Source organism: Convolutriloba macropyga, chromosome 9 (assembly GCF_964194025.1).
Source record: "Convolutriloba macropyga chromosome 9, txConMacr16.3, whole genome shotgun sequence".
Classification (NCBI taxonomy): Eukaryota; Metazoa; Xenacoelomorpha; order Acoela; family Convolutidae; genus Convolutriloba; species Convolutriloba macropyga.
The window spans coordinates 31,637,444-31,659,028 of NC_134476.1; the positions used below are offsets into that span (position 1 = coordinate 31,637,444).

Below are 21,585 nucleotides of genomic sequence, written 5' to 3' on the forward strand. Positions count from 1 at the left end.
ACTTTCTTTTCTTCTACATACTCAGTCACTCGTTAACATTTGTGGTCATTCTGATAAACAATGATATTGTTTTCAATCAGTTTGATGCAATAAAAGAGATCAAGTGGCATATTGTTTATCCAATTTTGATAAAGATATTTTGCACTAGAATCTGAATCTTAGTTGACCTGTTCTCAAAATTGAAGTGACTCTCTTGAGGCGATAAAAATAAGTGAAATGAAACAAACAGTTCATTGAGCTCATCTTGATACATAATTATATGTCTGATCTTTTCTAATAACTCAAGACTGAGTTAATAAATCAATTTTTCAAACAGCCATGATATACGAAAATGCTAATCTTGTAAAAGAACTGAGACTACAAAATATTTAACCAGATAGAGCTCAAACTACCATTTAAGTTTGTAAGAGCTGTCTGGGAGTAGACGAATGAGAGGAAGAACAGTATTAGCGTGTCTATAACAAGCGTGTCCCGCCAGACCACCCTCATAGACGCCTAACCGCTGGACAGCCGCTGAAGGTCAAGGAAAACAGAACCAGAGCACAAGAAGTTGATCTGCATTGCCTACGACTGAACCGAGCGCCTTTTCTGCAAGCTACAAGAGCTAGACATGGAAGAGCCGAAACTGCGACTTGTCCACACTGCGGACTAGAAGATGAGGACACAGAACACTGGCTGCTACGCTGTCCTAACTGGAAGAATCAACGAAAGAAGATGGGCATATCACAAGACCCCACAGTAATCCAAAACGAACCCGAGAAAGTCACCGAATTTGTAGCTGTCGCGGCTCAACAGCCCCCCAATCAATGACGGGGATCACACACACACACACACACACAGTATTAGCGTGTTTTTTCCTTAAAAGCGTTCAAAAAACAGAAATGTTTCCACAAAAAAGTTTGATCTATAATTATTTATTTGTCTGTCCGGTCAAAAATCCTATCGGCATGGCAAATACGAATTGTTGAGTTTGGTTTGTCGGGAAACCGCATGCCAGGTGTGGCCAATACCTGTCTTGAGTTGCGGACTTCATATTGCATTAACAATAAAGGTTCTTAGTGAACGCGGGAACTAGTAATGGATAAATTTTTCAATTACAGTCGGTCACTCATTGAAATTTCTGGTCATTCAGATAAACAATGCCAGTGTTTTTAATCTGTTTGATGAAATGGCAAAAATCAGGTTGGGGATGTTTATCAAAATTTAAAGTTTTTTCAACGATATTTTTACTTGAATATGCATATTAATTGATCTGGTCTTCAAAATTGAGGTTGCTCGGAAAAAGTGATGAAAAACGTGGTACCAGAAAACAACTTCCTCGTGTTCATCGGATCCCATTGTCACCAGTCGTCTTTTCTAACAACCTATCTTCAATCGAAAAGTTAAAAGCTGAATGACTTTGGAAAACTGTGGCTGAAGCCAAACTCCAAAAACCTCTTTACTAACAAACATGAAAAAGAAGTTGACGTTTTTGGCACCAAAACTGATTTTTCTGTGAAAATCTAACACGGGAGAAAGATATTATTAAGAGATCAGACAATGTCGACCACTGTGAAACGTCACAGCAGCGTGCCTATTCCAACGGCCAAAACGCATTGTAAATCAATAAGCTGGGCTCTCTGAGCCGCGTCTAATGGCTTGCCGGTAAAACCACACTAATTAGTAAGTCAAGACATGCCTCCTTCTTAACAAAAGTGCATATTTTAGCAATCTCAATTGCACATTAGTTTTCACGACTGTCCCCGAAGTCTGAGAAAAAGCAAAAAAACACGAGCAGAACCAAAATTTTTACTCTCAAAATCAATGAAGACTTGTTGATGTTTGAGATTTTTCAATTGCCTCGTGACATTAGCAGATTTTCTTGGCATTTTTGACATGGCTTGGCCAACGGTTTTAAATTGTTCTCTAAGACAAAAATTTGAGTGAATCTCAACTCTCACAAGCTTTTTAGATTTGATAGCTTTTTCAGCGCTGTTGTGAATTGTAATCAATTTGTTGTAAAAGTTTTTGCTCTCAAGCAACTGAAGTGAAATCTCAACTACGACGTCATTGCTTGCATGCTAAATCATAATCGCGAAAATCTCTAATTCTGCTGTTCTATTTGTGGGCGTAACATCCTCTTGCACAGTGGATGTTTGGGGTTAATCTGAACTTTATCAACTAGAGCAATCACATATATTTCCTGCTTCAATATTTTACCAAATACAGAAATGGTCGCCTAGTCCCAATTAGTTCAGCGTGAAATCAGAAAGATTCAATGGATAGGCAGTGAAAGAGATCAGGTTCGTTTTTCTGACGCTGATCGGACTAAATGACATTTTTCTTTTAACGGATTTTTTTGTAAGTAGAGCGCTGTCTTCCTGAAAAGTGGCCCCATTTTGTATGAGGTGAAAAACCCTGAAGTCTCTCATAAGTCTTGAAAGCAGCGAGCTAAGAAATGTTTTCTCTGTCCTGTTCTATTGGCTCCTTGATGTAGTCATTCCCTCGCAATCGCCATTGAATTCAACTGGGATGAGATTCCGCGTGATGGGTGGTTCTGGGGACGAAGTCATTAAACTGTTTGGAGCATTCGTTTCTGCATTTAGGCACTGAGTGGAGAATATATCTTGAGCAAATTTCTTTTTTTAAACTACAACGCTGTGTTCGTTTTGAACAATCCCATTTTCTCTACTTACAGTAAACGTTCTGAGCGCCAGCAGTTGGCCGAGCAAAAACGCCAGAAACAAATGCAGTACATAGTTCTACTGAACTTGAACCCATACGCCATTAGATTTTACGTCAAGTCGAGCGTCATGCTCAGTGATAATTGATGTTTTGTAAGCTTTTTCTGTCTTGCAACTAAAGCGATTGACCAACTACGACGCCAAAGCGTATTCCCTTATACCTTCACGAACCTGTATCTAATTTTTGTTGTGCTATGTTGAGCATCAATGTTCTTTGCAGATTGGAAAGCAGGGTTTAAGATGAGTTTTAGCGAAAAATATTGTAAATGGAGCGCTGTGTTTGTTTCGCTTCTCCGAGCAAAAACGCCAGAAACACGTGCGGTATAACGCTCGTGAAAAACTAGATGGCAGTTTCTGGTAATATTTTTGCTTTTCCTAAATTTTTGAGCAGATTTGCAAATTGTGCTGTCTTCTCCAGGAAGCATTTGCGAGAGTCTTTTCTTCCAGGCATTGACCCCAAAACAGTGCAACTGTCTTCAATATCAAAATCAGTTCCTCTGAAAATCTCAAAAACTCTGGTCTACGCGTGGTTTTTTTTACTTAGAAATGCCAATTTGAGGCATTCACTATGTATCCATGATGCATTACATAGTTGCACAAAACCAACGAAGAACATCAGCAGGACCCTCAATCTTCCAACCGCACTGCCATCTTCCATGTACCATTTTTGCGTCACTCTCAATTTGTACAACAAATAAATCTGTTGCAGTTTGTCAGCATAAAACTGCTACGGCAAACATCATCCAGGGTGGGGCTTTTTTGAGACTGCAAATATTTGCCGGCCAAGAACAGATCGAATGGTCTGCGAGGTAATTTTCAGTAGCGCACTCTATGTAGATGTTTTTACTATAGCTAACTGTCAATTGAGCTAACTGTCAATTCGGAGTAAAGTTTCAGTGCCCGGAACATCCAAATTAGGCCTTTTTGAATGAATAGCAAATTCAGTACCAACTTTTGGGCTTAGGCAGAGCTTCCCGTTGTTTCCAAGTATTCTCAACTCACTTTTACGGCGCACGACTTCTCCAACACCACAAAGTCTAACAGCAGGATTTTTGATGAGTTATAGGAGGAGACATGCGTGCGAAAGATTGATTACCGTATTATGAGAAATGAACACCTGCACTACAGAATTTGAAGACAATAGTGTTATAAAGTCAAATTTTAACAACCTAGGGAAAGAAATTGAACAATTCTATTTTTGTATAACAAAAGACAGCACTAGACCACAAACAACTGATAGCGAAACTAGATGAATCAAGCGAGTCTTTAACATTATAGCCGCCAGCTTAATGGTCAGATAACCTATTGCCCCTTCCCCCCCCCCCCAATCATGGTAAATATGCCATAATGGGGGGGGGGGCTATAATTTCATGCGGGGGGGGGGGGGGGCTGTAATGGGAAAGACCCAATCAAACTAATGTTTTTTTTTAATTTAATGTGTTTTAAGAATATTTAGCTTTCTTTTGTTTGATGTTGATAACAAGACAAAATTGTACTGTAGACAAGAACTCATTTGGGGAAATTTTGTAATATTTACCTATCAAAGAATTTCCCCAAATGAGTTCTTGTCTACAGTACATTTTTGTCTTGTTAGCTACTAATAACTACCACGAAAGGTTTTGATTTTTCGAGTTTTTGCTTGAGAACGTTGAAGAACTTTCAGGTATGAACTTTGTTTTATCCTTGAGTGCGCAGGAGGAATCTTTATTTTTGCGTGAAATGTTTCTGCTATATTTTTGAACAAATGAGGTGGGACAAGTACTGATTTTGATTGTTCTATGTTTGCTGACTAGATGCGGAATTTGAAAATTGTTATGCTTTTCAGAGCGTAGTGGAGAGCATTCGACAGTTGAAAATGAAAGAAAAATTTTCGAAGAGCAAAAAATTTGTGAAGCTAAAGCGAAATCGGTCGCCGGAGAATCACATACTTATTCTGTCATAAACAAGAACAAGCAAAGCTCTGCTCCACAAAACCAAGGCTCTGCAGATCAACCCCAGGCGTCTGCGCCAGATTTGATTGATTTAAATTATGATCTCGACAGCAGTCAAAGACAGCATGAAAGTAATTCAATAGAAATCAAGTTTAGTGATGGCGAAGACAAATCTAACTCCAAGCCGATTTATCAAAACGCATTATCAATTCCGTCCCGTCGGTCACGTGATAAGCACTCGGCGAGCCCAAATTTGCGTCGACGTTCACCACTTTTACGAGAGAATCGCTCGGTGTCACCCACCATTACTCAAACGCAAGCGAATCCTGTTAGTTCAAATTTTAGCGAGCCAACACCGACCCAGTCGCCGTCGTTGGAAAACCACCATCAAGACGAAAAATCGAGCTCATCGAAGCACGAAGGCCATTACATAAGCTTGAGCGATTGTTCCTCAGGTGTATCGGAACAGTCCAAAAGTGTGCAGACCACTTCCAAGAAGCCTGCAGGTTAGAATTTTTTCATTAATTGCTCTCAAACAAATTTTTTAGCAAATATATCAATCCCGTGGTCTTTCTTTATTATGCGATTGACCGATTTTTTGTCTTACTCTTTTGAATTTTTGTCTTCAACCCCCCCCCCCCCCCCATATCCCCCAATTCCCATCCCTGCACGTCGTTACACTCATAACCCAGCAACCCCCCCCCCCCCCCCCCGCTGCGCTCACCCCATGCCCATTCGTTTGAGTTAAAGCTAGCCTCCCTGAACCGTAGCTAGATACTGACGAAGCCAACTGCTCGCCATTCATTTGAGAGCAACTCGCCTGATGTTAGCCGGTTATATTTATTATTGTCATAGTACTTTATTATATTTATTATTGTTATTAAGCTGTCATAGCTCCCAAATTTACGTGGACTATAATCCGAATTTTACAACAGCACTGACCAATAAATTTTGTCGCGACTTTTTGTATTCAGAAACGGAATGAACTGGTTACGCCCTTGAGTGGTAAAGCCTTGTCTCTAAGATTGAGTGGATCTCAAAATCTCACTCCCAAAGTTGAAAATGGTGAGCCCCTAATGTTAATTGTACTCTTATTCCTGTTATGCGAACTCACTCAATTCTTGGAGGTTTTATCATTTTCATAATTTGCAGCTCGGCATTAAAATTTTGAAGGTAACATTGTTTCCATAAATATTGAGCACGTTCCATTCTGCTCAGACTGAACCAATTTTGTTGCTCATTTCTGCAAAACTGATCTCTTAGATCGTTACTACAGAGATATAAGAAATGAATTATTACAATTCTCTATGAGAACATATGCCTCCTTTAATACATGGAACAGTAATTTTACTTGAAGTAGTTTAACGTGTTTCTCGGTTTTGCTGCCATTTTATTATGCTCTAATAAAATAATTTACAGATGTACATGGCTTTTGCATCCCTTAATTCGACTTTACGTCAAAATATGGTGTTACTGGAGAGTTGAGTTCTTTATTGTTGAGTAATTGGACAATTTTGTCATTTACGTCTGTAAATAAATTCGTAGACTACTGCTTTTTGATACTCGAAATTGGTGTTACTGGTGTTTGTTGCAACCTCAGTGAGTTGAATCTTTTAGTGAAATCGTTTAGTGATTTTTTTTCATGCGAGTGCCGAATTAAACAATTCATACCAATTGCAGCGATCCTTTATTGGCCTCATTAGTAATTTGAGCGCTTCTTGTTATTTGCTCTTTCATGCTCTGTGTTCCCCTTTTATATTTTCCATGTTATTGTCATCTTCATAGAGTAATCTGCAAAATGTAACGGCTTGTGACTAAAGAATAACTAATTTTCGTTTGATAATGAATTGTTCATGATTCATTTTTGTTTCAGATAGTGGCAAGCCCCAGAGATTGTTTGCGGGGATCTTACGAAACAATTCATCTCGCTTCGAAAATAGTGGATCTGGCAAAACAAAAGCGGAAGCAAAATTGAAGAGCTCAGCAAATAGCCAAGTTTCTTCAAACTTGAGAAAATGTTCATCAACTGAAAATTTATCACAAATTAGTTAGTAAACATAGTTTTTTTAAAATCCATTCACCAATTGAGTATTTTGAATTTTGAAAATTTGTAAGGACGTGATGCAGTTCGACATCCCGATTGTCCAATATCTGAAATTCAGAACAATGAATTATAAATGCAATTGAATTTTCTCATATCAATATTTCAATAATTTTTACTGAATGCTATGGGGAAAAGGTGTTCGAGTAGTTATATTTGGGGGACCGTTCAAATGGACGACATTGAATTTTGTTTCAACTGGACGACAATTGCATGCATTCTCAAAATTAGTCCTCGCTAAACACATTCCCATTTTAACTGTTTTATCCATAATATAGTCATTAGCATCCATAATGAGTAAATTAAACGAGTAAGGCCATTCCTCGCGAGCTATGGCCATGCCTTAGCGACCCGTGGGACTCTATATGGATCTATCACAACCGAACAATCTATCACGACCGAACTTGTTATTCTCGCAATAACATGTGTGTGCACCGTCTCGTCAACTAGGACTAAATTATCAGCGCGATGGTTTCAAAAACCGCCGACGTTAATAAGAGCCTAAGCTTTAATAATAAATGATTAATTTACTGAGCCAATTAAATTTAACTCTTGAAATGAAACCCAAAAATTTTCAACCAATTATAACCCAGTATTTCAGAAATTATCGCGGGTCATTTGGCCATGCCTCAGCGGCTCATGGGATGGCTCTCGAACTATTACAACCGAACCTCAGATCAATTTAACCAAGCAAATATACTTCATATTAACTAACTAATTAAATGCAATTTGTCGATTTCAGCTTGTTTTGAATCAGGTGAGGTTTCGCCGGGTGACATACAACTATGCCGATGCAATATTATACCGATTATAAGAGTGCCGAAAATTATTCGGTTTTCACCCGATAAATTTCTAAACCAATCAGATCACTTAAACTGAAATGAGCGCAAAATTCTGAAGTAATCACAATAAAGTTGGCGAGGCTTTGGATTTTATTATTTAGCAGGACACAATAGTTGGAGCGAGATAAATTTAAAGCAAACGATGATAATTTCGGACCATTGACATGCCTCAGTGGCTCGTGGGACCTGATGTGAATCTATCACAATCGAACTACTGATCAGCGTGCCCTGGTTGCTTTGAAAATAAAGTTCCGCTAGCATTTAATTGATAATTAATTGGTATTGACAGTTTTGGCACTTTCCTATTCAGTTTTCTCACGTTTTAACGTCGGTATAATTATACGGATTACGTACATATATGCCGACGTAATACTATACGGACGTTTAAGAGTGCTGACGCTGGAACTGATTTTAAAAGTGCCGAAACGGACAATACTAATTAATTATCAATTAAATGCTGGGAGAATTTATTTTAACACAACCAGGACACTGATCAGTAGTTGGGTTGTGATGGATTTATATCAAGTCCAACGGGCCGCGGAGGCATGGCCATGGTCTGCAATTATCATTGTTCACTTAAAATTTATCTCGCTCGAATTATCTTGACCTAATAAGTAAGAAAATCCAAAGTCTCGCCACTTCTGGTTCAAATTTTGCGCTCATTTCAGTTAAAGTGGTTATATCATTGGTTTAGAATTTTGTCGAGTGAAAGATTGAATAAATTTCCGGCGCACCTAAAATCGGAACAATATTACGTTGGCGTAATTGTTCGTTACCAATTGTACTTTATCGATTCGGCGCTTTTTAACGTCGGTTTTTTGACAGAAACCATCACCTCATATAGAGATTTTGCACGTTTTATTTAATAGCCGTCGTCAGCCCCTCAACGGCTGTTTTTAGGTGCTCTCCTTTTTTTTCAATTAGCTTTACCTTTTGATCCCGGTTTTCATTTTACTTAAGTCGATTTTCACGCTTGACTTCTGACTTACTTCACTCACTGTTTCAACTGAACCAATTTTAAATTCTTTCACGTTTTGAATTACGTAATGCAGTGAATATGGTCAAAGTCAAAAGCAAAATCAAGAGAAACGGGATATGCATATAAAGCCCGTTCATTAAGGCTTAGCGCATTAGGTTATCAAGGTTCATTAAAGCGATTGCTAGCTGGCACTAATTATGCCTAATAGCCTTCAGTTTAGAAGTTGAATTAAGTATAATTTTAGAGTCTAATTGAAGTTGCACACCAAATTATAAATCTTTGACACTTCGAAAACTGTGGGTTTCTATCTCTTAATTTTTTCTTTTTCTTCCTATCTATGCGTCAAGCGGGTCAACGTCGCCTATTTTTCGACAATTTGCCGGCTATGTTATCAAATTATCTGACAGCTATTGTCATTATTAATAGCCGCCCTCGTCTTCTCAGCCGGTTATTATAGCCCTCCTATTTTTTTACTTCGTCGAATTTTTTTTCGCTTTAACCATTTTGCCGCTTTTTCGACATTTTGCGTGAAATCTTTTTGACTTCTCTAGGCTAGTTTCACTCTTCTGTCATTCTGCTCAAAGTCCTTTTAAACATCAGCTGCTCAGCAAAGCAATTCAAAATGAAGTGATTCAGTATTTAAAAATCAAAGTCAGAAATGGAAACGTGATAAACCCATAACGCCCATTTTTAGATGCCCGGTGCATGAACTTTGTTCTCATAAGTGTTAGTTACTATCTATAATGCTTATTGGTATTGATACTAGACCCTGTAGCCTCTCACTGAGAAACAGGAGTATGTTAAATTACAAAATGACATCAAAATAAATCGCACTTAAAAATGTTTTTATACAAAATTTAATTTTTGTTGATATTTTCTTTTCTTTCAATCCCAATAGAGTTATGGGAATCAACGGCGGCTTTTTTCCGGCAATCTGCCGGGTATGTTTTAAGTCCTTCCAGCCACAGAGTTCAAGAAACCTCATATAGGGTATGATAAGAGGTTACTAAAAAAATTAACTGGCCGTGGAATTGTTTCCAACATTTATCGCAAATCTTAGCAATTTTTTTTTTGATAAAACACATTTCTTTTATTTTTTTGAATATTGTTGTCCTCTTTTTTGAAAAATTGAATATCTAAAAATTTGTTTTTTTTCTGTGTGGCCAGAGAATCTACTATATGCTTTGGTAGTATGCTTTTGCATAGTTTAGAGTGGCAATGAAATAGTTTTCAACTTTTTGCAATTTTTTCAAGTTTTTGAAATTGTTTGAAATTTTTGACTGCATCAGGGGTCTGGGAACCTCCATCAGATTTGGATAATAAGTTACTGCGTAGTTTCTAGAGGCAATGAAATGGTTATTAAATTTCTATCACGAGTTGAAGCAATTTATTTTTCAAATTTATTTTTCAAATTTTCTGAAAATTATTATGTTCAAGTTTATGGATCTTTATTAGCCAGTGAAACTATTTAAGGCTTGAAATAGGGATGCTGGATAGTCTCCGGAGACAATGAAATGGTTCTGAAGATATTATAACGAATTTTAGCAAGATCTTGTTAAAATTTTTGAGTGTTTTTAAATTTTTATAATTTTTTTTTTTGAGTTTAACTCTTTACCGGCCGCCAAAAAAGTCTTGCAGATGTGTTACATGATAGAAATCAAAAGACAAAAAATGGCTTTGAACATTTTTTCCATCGAAAATTAATAAATTTTAATACTTGCACTTCTCATTTTTTTATGCTTTTGTCATATTGCTCGAGTGTTTCTACCTTTGTTGGGAAGTTAATACCTTTCAAGGCGTGTGCGTCGGTTAATGTGTATATTTAATCGTGTCATGGATGACCTTCATGTTAAAAGCTTCAAAAAATTTGGCATTAATTTTTTTGTTTAGCTTGATTCTTTTAGTTTCTCAAATTCTGAGATTTTGTATTTTTGGCTGCGATTGTTCTGCTTGTCAGGTACATTAGGTCTCTTTTGCATTCAATTCTCTGAATTGTCTTTCAGGACTTGTCCTGCTATGTTTATAATTCGCTTTACCTTTTGATCACGTTTTTCGTTTTACATAAGACATTTTTTACGCTTAACGGATTTTGACTTCGGACTTCTGACTTACATGTTTCACTAATGGATTTTAAATTTCACGCATTGAATTACGCCATATTGTTAACGCATTCGAAGTCAAAAAGAGCAAATAAAACCGAGACAAACGGATAAAGCCAGCTCATTAAATCATAGTGCATTATGTTATCAAAGTTCGTTAGAGCGGTTGATAGCTGACATAATTATAAAGCATAGTAGCTTTCAGTTTAGAATCTGAATTATGTATAGTTTTAGAATCTAAATGAAACTGCTCACCGAATACGCCCATTTTTTTAAAACTTAGGAAAAAAAGCCGGTCAATTTTTATGTTTGCTTTTTCTGTTTAAATCACGATGTGCGTCAATGGCGGCTATTTTCTGGCAGTCTGCAGGCTGTTTAAATATTTCATAAATTTGACGCAAAATTTCGATGTCTTCCATTTGAAACGTCGTCCATTTGAAACCCCCCCTTTTATTTGCTTAAGTGCTGGTCAATTGACCGGCCACAAATTTGCTTTACAAACGAACGCGATCCTTGACAATTTCATTTCTGATCTCTGATTGGATAGTTGAGTTATTGGATAGCATTATTGGAAGGTTTTGCTCTTATTTTGTTAACGGAAACAAAAAGCACGCACATCTGTTAATAAAGGAAATTTATTTTGAACTTTCAACAGCGAGATTGAACAGAGTTTAAAGACTGTATTTGTGTATTTCAGATAAAAACTCGGGTAACTTGAAACTAACCCGCTTAAGAGAGCTTTTTTGGATTTAATTAGATTATAATTATGTTTGATTGATTCTTTTCTTCAATTCAATTCAAATTTAACTTCTGATTGATCTTTCTCATTTTCCCTTATTGCTTATTGCCCCCCTCCACAAGCTGAGTAGCTGTTAAAGACTTCAATGTTCACACAGTCATCTCTATTTATGTATTGTATTTTTGGATCTACTCCCTCCAAGTAGGGAAATAAAACAGCAGGGGAACAGAAAAGATCCGTTTTTTCAACTGGGGGTTGCCAAAATGCAAGGAGGGTGCCTGATCATAGAAAACTTCTAACCTTTAATTCTTCGTTTTAACAATGCATGGTTTAGATTTGGTTCTTATAGTGTCATATTTAGCTAAAAAGTTTGATTTTAATTGTTCGCAAAGTCTCTGAAAAAATGTGCGAGAAGTAGGCTGTTTATAGCGCATATATATTATAGTCAGCTGGAGATGTTTAAATTTTGCTGAACATATTTATAACTGAACAGAAACGGATTTCTGGATCACAAAACGGACTTCTTGAGTTTTAAAAAACCATAATCTCCGAGTTTTTTACTACATTTTCCAGGATTCTGAAGCAGTCGATGTATTATGGTTTCTATATGACCTTGTATAGATCAAGACATTTTTACGGCTTCGAAAATGAAAGGTTTACAATTTTCATCTTAAGATGTATGATTACCACGAAGTCATATGCTCCTTGTATGAAGTCCATGTGGTATTGAGTCATATATGACTTAATATGATTGTAAAAGAGGTAAGTATCATGCTCAATTATTTACTATTGACTATGGCCGTGCTTATGCGTCCTGAACGTGTCCATCACAATCGTTAACGTGTCGGTTACAAATCCCTTTTTTGTTCCAAAAATAAGTAACTATTAAGGTTCATTCAGTGCTTATAAGTACTTGAAGAATCCTATGCTGTTGTTAGAATATAACGTACCTACAAAGGTGTAGCTGGGGCTGCTAATATGAGTACCGATACAACTGTAGAAACTTTACCGCTAAGAACAATTTTCCTGCTAACTAGGTCAACTATGTTAACATCTATTCAGGTACCTTTACCGTAATTAATGCAATCAGTATTGTGAACTATAGAATTTACGTTCGGAAGTCGAGAAGAAATTGTGCAGCGTGTGTATTTTCATACAATAAAAGAGTATTAGAGACGGTCTATATTCGATAGGCTGCATATTACGAGCATGTAATGATCGCACATCTTCAGATGAGGAAGGTCCTACAAGTGAAGACCATGTTCCGATTGACTTTTACGAATCTAAAGAAAAGGAAAACAAAGATGGATTTTCAAGAAAGCACGTATAATAGTAAAAGTTGTCAATGGAACGTTATCAACTGCTGAGCCGATTGCTGGCGCATAGCTCAAACCGCGAGGTCCTCCTAGAAAATACTACTTCGTAAGCCGAATTTCCTGTAAAGTCTCTGTGACTGCGCAAACAATTGGCAAGTGCTGCACTTTTTAACGCTCGTTCAATATGCAACAAAATGACAAAAATTTTAATTTCTTAACAATTCACCATTCAGTGTTTCTCTCGATTACTCAGACATGGTTCAAGGAAGAACTTTTTCCGTGTCAATGAAGTTGATTTCTTCTTCATTGGAACAAATTGCCAAGAAAGAGGTAGTGCAGTTGTCTTTTTGCCGCAGTCAATGAAATATAAAGTACTGAATGGTGTTGTTAGCGCTTATTTGGAATAACTCGTGATTGAACTTATCAAATTCGAAGCTTTGTCTGTGTACTATCTTCCGGCCTCCGAATGGAAGTATATCAGAGTTCTTTCTGATTTTATTTCTGAAGTTCTAACGTCCTATGTGTTAGAGTACGATTACGCCTTATCCCTTGGTGATTTCAATATCCCGAAAACATTCATCTTGGCTACAGCTCAACAGTTTTATTGGCGAAATTAATTTGATCAACTACGTCTTTGTGCCCACGCTCGACGGTCGAAATTCATTGGATCTCATTTTACCCATTTCCTGTTGACTACCAGAGTAGATATTGACCCTGTCTTTGTTTTAACTTTTTTGCTTGAAATCTGAACTTAGGTTTGTAGTATGTTGAGCCATTGAAAATGCTTGTGACCTCTGAAGATCTACTTTTAAATGGAGATCAATAAATGCGAAAATGTTCCTGAACGATGTTGCATCTGTATTCGCAACCTCAATAAACAGTTATGATGTAGGGACTAGAAATTGCCCTCATATGAGGTAAATGATGTTTTCGACTTTGTAAATTCCCCTATACTGAAAGCGCGAGAACTAAATGTCCAGAGAACCACATACAGACCGCGAATTCAAAGGCCTCGATGCTTTGACTTTGAATGCAATGAATTAAAAAGAAGGAAAAGACTACTGGAACAGCAATTGAAACGTGATCCTTGAGGTAATAATGAAGTGGTCTAGGAACCACATTTATGCGGTTACAATGAGTTATTGACCGAAAAACGAACTGAGTTTTTCATGACAAAACTCGTGAATGAGGGTTAGAACGCGGTTTGAACCACTGAGGTCACTTATGCACACGCTACAATCAGACCCTACTCCCATCACCTAGAATACTAGCAAATACGTTCAATTTTTTCTACCAAGAGAAAGTAGAAGACATTAAAGAAAGTATACCAGACCAACCCTTTCTTCTGCGAGTCTCAAGAAAATAACCATTGTACTGAGTTTAACCCAGTAGATTGTGAGACTGAGGAAGAAAGTGTGGACTCCTTATCCTCCGCTACTTCTTTTGATAATTCTATGCCGGCTGACTGGTTCAAAAAATTTCTGCAAATAGATTGTAGCTGATGTTGATTTGGTCAACTGCCTTCTTGTGGAGTTTACGCTGATGCGCTGAAAGAAGGTATGATTAAGCCATTACTTAAATTGACGAAGACAACGGATCTCTTTCTAGCTATCGACCAGTTCCTTATCTTCATTGGCTTGGAAATTAACTTGAGCTTATTGTGCATTAGCAACTAGCTGATCACCCCAATCAAACTGACAAGTGGCATGCATTGCAATCCGCCGACCGACCAAACCCCTCAACTGAGACCGCCAGGATTTGTGTTCTAATCTAGTACTGAGTAATGTTTCAAGAAGTATCTCGATACTAATGGAATCCCTTGGCCTCAATAGTTCTTTTGATGCTGTGCAGCATGAAGTACTCTGGAAATACTGAAAAATCGTATATTTTTAGTGAAACAGTGGCAAAATTGTTCGACACATATCTACGAAATAGAACCGTGAAAGTACTGATTTCAAATTATTTATCTAACGGGGTCGAGCTGCAGTTTGGAGTATCCCAAAAAGCATTCTTGAACCTTTGCTTTTCAGTCGCTTTCTTAACACCCTTTTTGAGAATTTGGACGCACTTGGATGCCTCTAGCGCTTCTATGCAGATGATATGCATTTTTTAAATTCTTTTAAATAGAAACTCAACAAGGACAACACTGAGATATTCGTTTTAAAGTTAACTACTTTTAGTAGAAATGCACTGATGTGTTTCGCTCTCTGAAAAGGGCAACTAGTTAGAAAACACTCTATAAAAGGTCGGCCTTTGGCCAGACTCAAACTTTAATTTCGAAGACCGAATCAGAGCGGATAGAAAATCCTGCAATTTTTATCTCCGGAAACTTTCTGCCTGTAAACAATTCCTTGATCAAGAAACTGCATGGTTTGTCTGTAAGATGTTACTTTTTATCTCGACTCGATTACTGTAATGCACTATCGCGGTCTACCTGATTCAAAACTGAAGAGACATCAGAAAGCGCAGAATGCTGCAGCACGATTTGTTTTCGGAAAACCGAGATCATCAAGAACAACTAATTTATTGAAAGATCTGTATTGGCTGCCAATAAAGCAAAGTTTTCATTATGAAGTGGGCTGTGTGATGCCTCGAGTCGAATATGGAAATTCTCCCAAGTATTTAACGAACCTACTCGGCTGCATGTTTCTTCGCCGAACCCTTTGTAGCGTGATCTGTTTCGTATCCGAGCTGCCAAAACTAATTACCAGAAACGAGCGTTCATGTAAAGTGGAGCGTTCACTACTGTAACACCCTACCTGAGAACTGAGTCGCACGACAAACCTTTTAAAACCTGCTTAAGATGCTAAAGGATGCTTAAAACAAGCCTACTAACAGCAAGAAATGCTTTTTTGAGATCACAAAATGTGCTTAAATCTCCATATAATTAAATCTGAATTATGGGAAAAAGAAGTGTGAACTGCTAGGCCAATTCCCATGCCTATGCGAAAAATTGCGATACTAAAACCTTTTAAGGTGAGTTTTTCAAATTTGAGACTGTTTCCTAAAATTATATTCCTTTTATTGCTCCAAAAATCGTGTAATCGTGTTTGGTGCAATTTTATCGCTTGACCGTTTTGAAATTTACGCCCTTGACGTTTTGCATTATCTGAATTTCTGTCTCAGTCACAGTTTAAAAAAGCTGTCAAGACCAATTTTCATGTCGTTAGTCCGTTTTATTTATTTTTTTTATGCCGTTGAGGGGACGTAAGATTTGCCCGCAAATTTTTTTTCTGGGCAAAAATTATGAGGAGTTCCATGATAACTTTAGCTTCAAGTTGTCTTTAGTTTTCTGGTATCTTTAGTAGTTTCTTTAGAATTTTTGTATTCAATTGCACTCAAACGGAGTTGGTAGCAATTATTATATTACTCATTTTTTAAGTTTTTGTTCTACCATTTTTTCGTCTAATGGATTTGTCATCTGAGCACCGAATGTTTGCCTTGCTGACTTGAGAAGCAAGAGAAGAAGACTCGGTAATGTGCGTGAGCACATAATGTTCCGACACCGCTCATCCACATTCATGACTTAATTGGCTACCAAATGATGAACAGATAGAAAATTTTCAAAAACATACATCGTTCAATAAACCACTAATGGAATACAATAAGGCCACGATAGAGAGGCGATAGATATACGACTATTGGAAAAGACTATAATAAAAATCAAATAAAAACATTAATTACGACCAGAACTCGATGTCTATATTTAAAAAAAAATCATTAAAAAGTCAACCTTGAATCAGATAAAACCTAAACAAAGCAAATTTAACCTTTACTTCAATAGAAAAGAAATGGGACCTGTTCTCAATGCGACTGGGTAACAGGTCGACAAAAAGAGCACAACGGTGCGAAATTCATTATTACGTTTCTATTTTTGAAAATAATATATTTCAAAATTGATTATTATCATTAGATTTTAACTGAAATCACTGGAAACTTCATTTGAAAAATCTCGATAGTAAGCAAGTGAGACCTGTCATTATCCAGTGTACGTCAAACGACTACAAAGAGAAGGACAAATGCTGGAAAAATAAAACTTTGCGGAAAATAGCAGTGAATCCTCAAAAACTATAAACTTGTCAAAGAGCAATGAAAATGTTCAATTGTGCATTATTTCAAAGCCAATGGGACCTATCGTTAACGTTATATACGTTTTAAAGTCCTTTAAAATGAACAAGTTTATAAAAATCTCAAACGTGTTATAAAATTTCGTAGTGACAGTCGTAAGAAAGCGGAGAAGCAATAGTTGAAACTGAAACCGTTATTAATTTAATTATAGCTCACTAGAAACGGGTTGTGACAAAAGATAATTTAAAAAAGGCGAAACTCAAAAATCCAAATATGTGTTTGAAAACATTTTTTTTTCAAAAGTCATAACAGACATAAAATTTCACCAAAAAACGACCCATTAAGATGCAATACCTCAGAAAGCCAACTGAACCTGTCATTAATGAGACTAAGCCATGAGACGTCAAAATACAGGCAGAAGTCGAAACTTCTCAAACAACTTTACGACAGCACAGTGTTCCAGGCGCTATGTTTATAAGATGTTATCTGCAAGAGCTGTAAATCATCACTTGCTTCTCATCTGAGTATCGAAAGGGGGTTTTCTTATAAAAGGACTGCATGGACATGACAACAAAAGAAACCCAAAAATTGAACAATATCGATATCTCGATTTTTTTAAAGAACTTAAACCAAGCAATCCGCTAAAACATATAACCAGCCGAGAATATAATGTTTGAATCAACAAAAGTACGTGAGGCTTCTTATTATATAGATTGAGTTATGCGGTGACAAAAATCAAAGCAAAAACGAAACAGTTGAAGTCTTCAAATTAAGTTTCAAAGTTTTTTTGAAAAAAGTCAGTTGGAATGTCATTAAAAGAAGTAACTATATACTGAAAGGTTTCAATAGTTTTTTATACGTCCTGTGGAAGCGATTGAGATCTCTCATATTATCAGGTATATGTTGTACAACAACCAAAAAAGACAAACATACTCAAAAATAAAAAAAAATCACTTAACTTTGCGAAAGAACGCTGTCTCAGCCCACAAGCGCAAACTATTCAACAAAAACAAATAACAAAATCAGACACGCCTTTTTCCAACCCTGTTCATTTTTAGATGTGATAATTTGCCAACGAAATAAAATGAACTCATAAAATCTGCAATTATGCTCAAAAATGAAACTTGAAATCCTGTAGTCTCAAAACCAAGAATCCATTAGTTTAATAAAAAAAACGTTAGAAATAAATTTATTAGCTAAACGGAAATAGTTTTTTGCTTGTTTTTGCTGAGACTACGCCCGAAGCTGAGAGAATTAAGAGAAATTAGTCGCAAAGTTTAAAAGTTCGCCGACATTTTCTTAAAACAAATAAATTCAAAGTCATAACAGACGTTAGATAACAACTGAAAGCTTTGTCTGGTTCACTCCTACCTCCCATGGAGCTATTTGGAGCATTGATTGGGCATAACCATAAGAAATCCACAAAATTTTACGAATGCAATTGGTCAGAGTCATAAAAACCACGAGCTTTACTCTGAGACCATAATATATGGTCGTTCGGCCTCATTTTTTGTAAATAGTATCTGTCATTAAAAAAGCCGTAAGGATTCATGGCGAGATCAATATCAGCCCTGATATTGCTGAGTGGCTACGGAAACACTCAATTGTTCAAACGGTCGAGAAATAGAACAATTTTTAACCAAAGCTTTACAGTATATCAAAACTAAATAATGCATTTGGTTTAATTGTCGAGATTAAATTTGTGAAAATCTGGCTAAATTATCATTTCAGAAGACTCTTAAATCCAGCGGGAGAGCAACTAGCTCTCTTTTGAAGCTTAAGATGAATATGGCTGCAGTTTTATGGTGTCTAATTCCAGCAACTTCAGAGAAAGCCTGCTAAAAAAGCTAATTTGGTCCCATTTTTGACGAAAAGTCGAAACTTTAGTGAAACTTTTAGCATAAATTTTAGCCAAAAAGCCCAGATCGAACAATTCAGCAACCCCCCTTTTATCTTCTAAGATAAATCACACTGCCGTTAACAGTTTCAACATATATAAGCAAAATTAACGAAAATTTGGTAAAAATTACGAAAAATGTGAATACAAAACAACGGAATATCGTCTACTATTCACAAATTTTTAAGCCCCGATAACTCTATAAAAACCGAAAAAATAAAAAAAATCTTATTAATTCCATATTCTACTCTGGACGGGCTTTCTAATGATACCACTCACAACTCTACGATGATTATATCGGTCGGCCAAATTGTCTGACCAAAAAAAACCAGTTGAGTACATAGTTCCTCCCCCCACTAAAAGTGGGGTCGGAACAATAAACTGGTAACGCCCGAGGGCAATAATTTGCTGAGCAGTGCTTTAAGATCTTAACTTGTCTATAAGTATCGCACACACTCCTCCCATCCCATATATCAGAATGTCCACCGAACTGTGTAAATGGTCACAAAAGCGCAATCTCTCGTTTGGAACAGTTGACCCTGCTTTATTCATGTGTTCTTAAAGAAGAAAAAAGACAAATTGAAACAGAATTTTAGCTTTCCTTTATCTCGTTCTTAATTCCTATAACTTTTTTCTGATACTTTTAACGACCTTAATAGATCCTAATTATCAACACGATGAACCAAGAGGAGTTCAATTTGCATAATAAAAATGAACTGTACCGAATTTATGTAGATTTATTTTAAAAAGTTGAAGAAAAAGACTCAATTATCAAAGAGTTTGTTATTTCAGCAAGTCCAAACAGTGATCAAAACAGTTCTCATTCAGGACGGGACGAATTCAATTCTGAAAGAAAAACAAAAAAACATTGACGAGTTGTTTGAGAAGTATACAGTTTTGGTTGTTTTAACAAGAAACAAGAAAGAGAATCTCCGGAGAATATTGTACTACCAATTCGTAATCTGCCAAAAAACGAACATATTAATGAGCGCATTAAACTTTTTAATGATAAAATAAATGCATTAGCAGGTGATGAAAATTATAAAGTTGCAAATGTGTACGACCTCATGAAAGCCATGCCAAGCTACGATAGTTTGTATTATGATGATTTGCATTTCGATTACAAACAAGGTGTCCCTTTTGAAAAAAAATTGTGTGCTTTCTCAGTTGCTTCCCACATCCAATAATTTAATAGCTCTGAATAACAACCAACGTAATCCAAACCAATACTCAAAATACCGCAATTATTGGAGACAGAGTTACAATTATATGAGAGGTCAATAGTAGTCGAGATAATTGTTTTGCTGAATATTCTTAGTTTCATTTGTCTTCTTTTATTTTTATTGTCTCAAAATGAGGCTTCAGTTCCACTTTATTTTGCTTATTTTGTGTGTAATCACATCAAAAAGGAACTGGGTCTTCACTACTACACCAATAAATTCTGAGAGGATTTCATCGTGCATGTCTAATAATATTGCGTATCCAAAAAAGAAGATCATTTTTACCTGCCTGTTGAGGAATTTTCTTTACTCCTTGGTTGTCATTAGATTTCTTTTGTTCTTGTCAGGAGACGTAGAATTAAACCCAGGGGCACCGCCCAATTACACGCAGTTTACCACCTTAATGAAAAAATACAACGATCAAGTAAAGTTTCTACATCAAAATTGTCAAAGCGTGCTTGGACAAAGGTTGCTCCTTAAGAATTTTCTATCTGACCTAGATGACAATTGTATTTCGGGCTTCTCAGAAACGTGGTTGAAATCAGTTAACGATATTCCGTTTTGGTCGAAACACTCAGAATACTTAGTGTCCTTCTGATGCGACTGACGTAATGATTTCCAAGAGAAAAATAAAGGCGGTGGTATTCTTTTGTTCGTTCCGATAAAAATTCATCCAAAAGCACGAAATGAGCTAGACAATGTCAAAAGACCATTTTGAAAGTGTTTGGGTAGAGTGTAAAATAAATTAAAAGCCCGCGTTCATAATTTTGGCTTACTGTCCAAAAAAACAACTAATAAATTTGTTTTTGGAAGAGCTAGCCCTGGGTTTAGATAGAGCAGCGACTGAAAATAAAAAAAAAATTCTACTAGGTGACTACAACCTTAATTACTTTAATTGCAATGAAAGAAATTTCCTAAAAACTCTGATCTTGCCGTACGGTTTACTGAGTTAAAATACAACTTAAGCAACAAGAGAAACATCAAGAACGAAGTCGCTAATAGAGCACTTAGCCACGCTTACTTTAATTGGTGAAACCGTTAAAAATAAAAAAGAAGCTATCAAAAAATTGTTTGATAAAACAAACTACTCTAAAATGCTTTTTCCCTAGATGTTGGAACGATAAATTGGAGATCATTTTATCAGAAAATCCTGAAATCATGTATAAAACGTTTTGCTCGTCATTGGAAACGGTAATTAAAAAGCATGCTCCACAAAAGACCGTCTTCATACGCCATGACAAGCCTAAACTAACGCTACATCAACAATGGATATAAAAAAATACAGTAAAAAAGTTTGCAAAGACATCAAATAATAACAACAAGAATGTTTTGAAGCAGGAAAATGAAAAACATCTGCTAGATGTGTTTCAAAACTTAAAAAGTGTAAGAGAAAGGTGGAATTTTATCAACGAATTCAGAAACTGTGAAAAAACACACAGAAATACCAAGACTCAAAAACAGTTTTGGAACGGTTTTGACCAATGGAAATGATATTGCCAATCTTCTCAACTATAAATTTTCAGCGTTATGTGAATATTTTGGTAAAAAAGAACAGTATCAATTTCGTAATAATCCGGAGGGCCACAGTAACGACATAACGTTATATTCAGGTATACGACAACCAAGGAGATATTTGATATACTCAACAATTTAAATGTTAAAAAACCGTT

General features: G+C 36.3%; 1 protein-coding gene across 3 annotated transcripts in view; it reads left to right on the forward strand.

Annotated features, from left to right (window-relative positions):
- LOC142345730 (receptor-type tyrosine-protein phosphatase alpha-like) overlaps positions 1 to 11,489 on the forward strand; it is a 74,249-nt gene extending 62,760 nt beyond the window's left edge. Inside the window, exons 11-13 of one of the 3 annotated variants that reach the window (XM_075398017.1) lie at positions 4,549 to 5,160; positions 6,528 to 6,701; positions 11,373 to 11,489. In XM_075398017.1, the coding sequence (XP_075254132.1) occupies positions 4,549 to 5,160; positions 6,528 to 6,701; positions 11,373 to 11,428 (842 nt within the window). In that variant the 3' untranslated portion in view covers positions 11,429 to 11,489. Of the gene's footprint in view, positions 1 to 4,548; positions 5,161 to 5,806; positions 5,828 to 6,527; positions 6,792 to 11,372 lie in introns of those variants that run through there. The other 2 variants (XM_075398019.1, XM_075398018.1) reach the window with 2 other exon arrangements.
- Positions 11,490 to 21,585: the final 10,096 nt, after the last annotated feature.